This window comes from Solanum tuberosum, unplaced genomic scaffold (assembly GCF_000226075.1).
Source record: "Solanum tuberosum cultivar DM 1-3 516 R44 unplaced genomic scaffold, SolTub_3.0 scf00441, whole genome shotgun sequence".
Classification (NCBI taxonomy): domain Eukaryota; kingdom Viridiplantae; phylum Streptophyta; class Magnoliopsida; order Solanales; family Solanaceae; genus Solanum; species Solanum tuberosum.
The window spans coordinates 170,014-176,986 of record NW_006239381.1 but is presented as its reverse complement, the minus strand read 5'-3'; the positions used below and the strand labels follow the sequence as shown (position 1 = coordinate 176,986).

The 6,973-nt window shown below is 33.3% G+C and overlaps 1 protein-coding gene across 1 annotated transcript; it reads left to right on the top strand.

The window, feature by feature from the left end:
* The first annotated feature begins 390 nt into the window (after positions 1-390).
* LOC102585024 (AP2-like ethylene-responsive transcription factor ANT) lies at positions 391-4,757 on the top strand. The gene is made up of 9 exons (XM_006363739.2): positions 391-1,630; positions 1,735-2,398; positions 2,486-2,568; positions 2,694-2,702; positions 2,793-2,881; positions 3,035-3,108; positions 3,211-3,261; positions 3,364-3,440; positions 3,978-4,757. The coding sequence occupies exons 1-9, from the start codon at positions 1,330-1,332 to the stop codon at positions 4,556-4,558; spliced, it is 1,929 nt and encodes a 642-aa protein (XP_006363801.1). The 5' UTR covers positions 391-1,329; the 3' UTR covers positions 4,559-4,757.
* Positions 4,758-6,973: the final 2,216 nt, after the last annotated feature.

Here is a 6,973-nt window from a genome sequence, read left to right as displayed (position 1 = left end):
AATTAAATTAAAGTTAGATGAAACAATTACTTAAGTGGAGAACAAATAGCTTTGTAATAATTTATTATGCGATTTTATAAATTTTTGTTTATTTGATAAGATTGAATAAACAATTGGGGCTATTTTAATAGTTTTACAACTTATGAAATTTTTATGTTTATGAGAAAATATACAACACAAAAATTCCATATCGCATGTCCAAACAAAACTTCAATTTCATCTCATGATTCCATATCATGAATCCGTATCATGATACTATATTGCATGGCCAAACGGGCCCTAAATTAATAAAGGCAGCAAAAGAAGATTTTTTTGAAAAATTTGCCCGTGCTATGTGCAGTTTTAATATGTGAACCCATCAAACTGATTGAAAAAAAAGAAAAGAAAAACGAATAAAGTAGAGTAGTGTATATGCAGGCTGTTAATTGACCAGATGGACAGTATGTGTTTCTGCATATGTTGAAAATCTAAAGCTAAGCTTCGCTGATGCATGCAGTTGGATGACTGTAAAAGGCAATAGGCCACAGCTAATTGATTGTTATATCATGTCTTATTAATACCATCTTTGTAGTTTTATGGCTCCACTCTTTTTCCTCTGACACGAATACTAAAATCACAATTAATGTTTTCACTTGTTACTCATTAAATTTCAGCAGATACAATATGGAGTTCGATTTCAATTTTGTTCAACACAATTAAACCAGTGTGGCTGGTGCGTACTTTAATTGCACAGTTTATTTCAAACAACGCCTGCTCTTCTTTTCTTTCAAATAAGTTGCAGGCAGACACATTAATTTGTTGGTTATTTCTCATTATACACAGTAGAAGCACTAATTGAAGAGGTTCGATTCTAATCAACAATGTTTCTTAAGTAGTAGTACATGTACAGAAAGCAAAAGGGAGAAAAGCAAAAGCAAGAGAAGGATGCAGAGTGGAGCGTAAGAAAAAGCAAAAGAAGATGTCTTTCTCAAACACAGATCCCAATGGAATGCAGGAAGGATGCCCGGCATTTCTTGCTGGAGATCATTCTTTTTGTTTACTAGTTTAAAGGGACTTGCTTTCTTCTCTTTGCAAATCTTTTTAGTGGGATATATATATACACACATATAGCCAAACTAATATTTAGTTGTGTTTAGAGAGTCCACAGCTAGAAAACAAAAATAGAAAATGAGTTTGAAAATGGTGTGGTGGGGAACAAAAGAAAGGCAGTGAGTATGATTAGTTTATTTGTCTCCCAATGATTGACTTGCTTTGCTCCAAGAAGAACTTGCTCTGAATCTCTTTAAAAGTGACAGGATTTTTTTTTCTTTCAATTTCATAGTAACAAAGATGAAGTCTCTGAGTAATGATGACAATAGCAGCAACAACTGGCTTGGTTTTTCACTTTCCCCTCACATAAACAGCTTAGAGGGTCCTCTTACTGATCACCATCACAGTACTCAACCTGGTTCATCAAGTGATGTTCAAACTTCAGTCCCTATTAGATTTTCTCCAACTCATCTCAACTATCCAGCTATGTACTATGAAGGTGACAATGCAACCCTTTTCTCTTCTTTATCAGCTATGCCTCTCAAGTCTGATGGTTCATTATGCATTATGAAAGGTTTCAACAGGTCACAACAACCACAAGGTTTCTGCTCAAAACTTGGCTTCTTTAAATGGGGTTACTTTTTCTTTTTTGTGCTTTGGGATTCTTGCTTATTTATGGAATCTTCTTTGACTTTATTTTTGAAGGTATGGTAAGTTCAACACCTAAACTGGAAGACTTCTTTGGTGATGCAGCAATGGGGTCTCATCACTATGAAGGTTGTAACAGAGGAGGTATGGCTCACAGTTTACACAACATCTACTATAACCAACATCAAGAAAATGAGACCACCAATAGCCAAGATTTCTTGAACCATATTCAAGAAAACGCCAGACATCAGCAGCAGCAACAGAACTACCCTGATTTTTCAGTATTTAGAGGACATGAACTGTATCACTCAACAGAACAGGGGAAAACAGAGTGCAGCAATCTTCAGGTTCCAACAATGACAGGTGATGAAATGTCTGGTATGAATAACTGGGTGTCAAGAAACTATCAAAATCAAACAGGACATGCATTGGAGCAGAATATGATAGGCTGCATGGCTGATAATGGTGCAGAATCTGGTTCTGTTGGTGCAATGACATATGGAGATTTTAAGTCCCTTAGCTTATCAATGAGCCCTGGCTCTCAATCAAGCTGCGTTATTGGAACACAAACACAACAAATCTCTCCAACTGTCACAGACTGTATTGCCATTGAAACAAAGAAAAGAGGGTCTGAGAAGGCGAATAATCAAAAGCAAATTGTTCATAGAAAGTCTATTGATACATTTGGACAAAGAACCTCACAGTATCGGGGCGTCACTAGGTAATTAATTACTCTTATTTTGAAGTAATAACTTACCTGGTTACAGTACTAAATATACTGATTTTTACATCTAAATTAATAATTTAGGCATAGATGGACTGGTAGATACGAAGCTCATCTATGGGACAACAGTTGTAAGAAAGAAGGACAGAGCAGGAAAGGAAGACAAGGTTCGTGTCAAACATATTATATTTTTAATATCTTCTGATGAATTCGTTCTCTTTACTGATATAAAAATGCTTCTTTTTTCTAATTTTTCATGATTATTGCTGGGGATGCATGTCGGTTCTTTCAGTCTATCTAGGTAAATGTTGATATATATTTCTCTTTGAAATGATTGAGCCATGAGTGTGTGTATATATCTTGTTATTAATGAAATGATCATATAATTTAGGTGGATATGACATGGAAGATAAAGCTGCAAGATCATATGATTTAGCAGCACTGAAGTACTGGGGACCCTCCACACACATTAATTTCCCGGTAAGCAGTATTAGATTGCTAATACTCTCCACCACTAACCCTAAGGTTGTGTAAGTTGGGAGGGTTAAAAAAAATTGATCATTTACCAATGTAATTTTTTTTGTTTATGCTGTTATTTAGTACTCTAATTTTCTTTTTGAATGTCGAATGCAGTTGGAAAATTATCAACAAGAGCTTGAAGAAATGAAGAACATGACAAGGCAAGAATATGTAGCTCACTTGAGAAGGTTAGGTCTTTTATCTGCTTAAATGTATTGTCATAAAATCTATCGTTATATTTTTTTTCCGTACTTAATCAGTATTCATTTGATTTGTCCGAATTTCTGCAGAAAGAGTAGTGGATTTTCAAGAGGAGCTTCCATGTATAGAGGAGTGACAAGGTTTGATACTCGCTACAATTTAAGTCTGCAATTTTATTAAGGAATTCTTTTTTTGTTACAAAATTTGAAAATCACTCTTTTTTCTCGTTTTGGCTTTAGCAGACACCATCAGCACGGGAGATGGCAAGCTCGTATCGGCCGAGTGGCCGGGAACAAGGACCTCTATTTGGGGACATTTAGTGAGTACATTTTACCATTACCATGCTCTTTGATACTACTTTTTATTATTATTACAGATAAGATCAGCTTAACTTGTTAATAAGGAGTGTTCTATATTATAAAGTCAATTTTATACTAAATCTTTATCTGTTAGTAAAAATGCCAAGTCTTAAAGTTGGTAGTAAGGCTGATCAAGAACCAATAAGAGAACTTTATGTCAGCAAGGCTGGATTTTACTTATAAGGCTGTTTTTCTTTTATGGGAATCTTTCACTTTTTACTGCCTAATCTAAGTCTAAATATAGTTCTCTCTCTTTTTGCTCTTTTCCCCTCATTGTTTTTGTTTTGTTATATACACTTCCCTGAATGAAAACTGCTCCTGCATATACTTTGGCTGACTTTTCAGCAAAGCTGTCTCTGATTCAATCTCATTGGATCAATAATTTAATCTCACTTTTAAGAACTATTATTTGTAGTTATCTATTAGGTGATGAAACATGATCCTTTTATGTTGTCCGTGTATAGTATACAAGTTAAACTCTTGGATCAATACTACAGGCACCCAAGAAGAAGCTGCTGAGGCCTATGACATTGCTGCAATTAAATTTCGCGGTGTAAATGCTGTGACTAACTTTGATATATCAAGGTACGATGTGGAGCGTATTATGGCTAGTAACACCCTTCTTGCTGGGGACTTAGCTAGGAGAAAAAAAGAAACAGAAATAAGCAAAGAAATCTGTAATCAAAACCTTATTGCAAATGCTAGCCATCAGGGTGAAGTTAATATCCAAAATAAAGAGGAAAATGGAAATGCAGTAGATTGGACAATGTCACTTTATCAGTCTTCCTCTCCTGGAATCGACACAAACACAATGAGCTCTACTATACTACAAGGTCAGATGGATGAATCTGCGCGAATTAACACTCACTTATCAAATGATTCTTCGCTAGTAACTAGCCTTGGCAGCTCGCGAGAAGTCAGCCCTGCCAAAAACAATGGCCATTTGATGCATAATTTCGCGATGCCTCAATCTGCACCAAAGCTAATCTCTAGTCCAGCAACTAATATCACCTCTTGGATCTCATCAGCCCAGTTAAGGCCTAACGTCCCTGTTTTTGCTGCATGGACAGATGCTTAATGCTAACATCATCCAAATTTCAGTATCTTTTTTTTTTCTTTTATTTGTTTTCTAAATGCAAGTTGATGATAGTTCCAAAAAGCACAATTTGCCTACTTCTATCTATGAATGGATGAATGAATGAGTTAAAATTGTACGAAATGGTTGACTATTTAGAAAAATCCAATTTATAATTAGTGTTATTCTATTTGTGGACCTATATTAAGTACAAAAACAGCTCAATATGTTGCTAATAATGCAAAGATGTGATCTTTAGCTTTAACTTTTGAGGCCTTGACCATAACAGGAATTAATGCTGTCTTTTCTCCTATATATGTAATTCCATTTTTTTCCTCTTAAAACATCATTACAAGATTTCTTTCTTTCATCAACTTTCTCTAAAGGTGATGAACGTGCCAGCTTATTTTTCAAAAAAAGAAGCAAAATAGATTGCCAATTAGGATCTTTGCTGGCTTATTAATTGACTTTAGCTTCTAATTAATTTGTTGCATCTTCTTTCTCTAGTTCCTAATCTCATTCCATATTGCTAATAAATTTTTGGGGACCCCTTATTTTGTAAAGTAAAAATTCTCCCTCCAACTGAAAATTAAAGAATTGTCAAAAAAAACAAAAGAAATAGTTAGACACACAAATTAAAACATTTAATATTGTCCACCTTCTTCTGTTCGTTTCATTTTAAAATTTAATCCTGTCACAGACCATGAATATGAAAACATAAAAAGTTTTGCCGTTTTGATATCATATTGAATTGTTTGAAAATTGTTGTTGAAAATTTTAATTAAGCTACTTGAGTTGAGAGAGCAAATATTTTATATTTATTAATTTATCTCTGTTAGTCAAGCGGAAGAATAGGGTGCTATATAATTTTGTATTAATTCATCATTTCAATTTGCTTTTGTATTGTTTCAAATTGGACTAATTAATATGCTGGTAAAGAGGAAATCAAAGTAGTTAAAAGTCTAAATTTACTCTTATCTAAATAAAGCATAACCAAAAAAAGTAAAGGATTTGGAATAAAACGTTCCGTCCAGTTAGCAGTGGAATATTTCACACAAGGAAAAAGGGTTTGGATACTAAAATAAGACATCACTTAACAGCTGGTGCTAAAGAAAAAGATACTAGTAAAGGAAGATTTTTTTAAGTCAAAGAGAAGATTTGATTGTCGAATAATTGAATTTGCATTGATATGTGCAAAAAAATGACCCAATTTTTCTAATATCATGCATTTGTAGATCCGTACATGACCAGCTGATGCACCAATTTTCTTTTCCCCCCATCATTTCTCTATCAAGGATGTGATAACTGATAAGTTATTGATTTGAGAATTTTGATAGTCATTGTAAATAAAGTGAGCTTAGTACGCCGTGGTTATTATAAAAATAAAAGTGAAATTGAACAAAAAGTCAAAAATATTTTCAATTAATAATTTGTTCTAAAAAACTCCATGTCATTAATAGTTTGGTGGTCAAAAACTGCTCTTACAATTACTTAATGAGTCACAGTAAAATGATTTTTTCCAAATAATAACACATTCTTTTTATAATAATTTTTTTTTATTTCCAAATGTTTATTCAGTTAATCTACTTCAAATTGGAAAAAAACAAAGAAATAAAAATATTTTTATCATTATCTAAATGAAAAATAATGCCGGATTTCTATAAATGATCTTATATATATAACCGATATTATCAATTAAAAAAGTACACAAAGTTATTCTATTCTAATTTATAAAATAATATTAAGAAGACTTGTAACGTTCCACAAAGAAAACTTTGCAAAACCCCACTCTGCTGCTGGCATTTAAATGAAATTAGTACTAGTATGTTTTAGCAGATCATTAATTTCCAGACGCAGCTGTACTGTGGTTTTCGATTCTCAAATCTCAACAGCTAAATATGAACGGGAATTTTGGTTTTAGTATAAGTTTTAAGGATATTTAGCATCAGAAGTGTTCCCCTGGTACAGCAAGATGTTGGTGAAATAAACAGGGTGAGGGTAATCAATGTGTCTTTAATAATAGGGAAATACATTATCAACAACGTAGTCCTTTCATGGTACTGTAATATTAACCACCGTGTGCACGCATTATTGAGAATCTTATTATGATGTCCTGTCGGCATGTAATATACTCTTTTCATTTCATTCCGGCATCGGGTTAACTAAGTAATCATCATATTTTTAGTCTCATGTTGACCTTACAAACATTAGTGTTTAGGCTCAATTATGTAAATGTGAATGATCTTTTCAAAATTGAGTCAATCAGCAAGGGGCTTTCAGTTTACTTAGCTATAGCTATATTAATAATAATATTATTCTAGATTGTTATATAATTTTATCAAGGTCTAAATAATTTTACCATAGAGTTATTCTGTCTAATTTGGTTAGAGGTGTCGAAAGTGTGAAGGGGCAAGCACA

Coding starts and splice junctions, on each gene's coding strand:
- LOC102585024 (XM_006363739.2), top strand. CDS start 1,330: ATGAAGTCTCTGAGTAATGATGACAATAGCAGCAACAACTGGCTTGGT. Junction 1,631..1,734: donor CAGGTCACAACAACCACAAG/GTTTCTGCTCAA, acceptor TTATTTTTGAAG/GTATGGTAAGTTCAACACCT. Junction 2,882..3,034: donor CCACACACATTAATTTCCCG/GTAAGCAGTATT, acceptor TGTCGAATGCAG/TTGGAAAATTATCAACAAGA.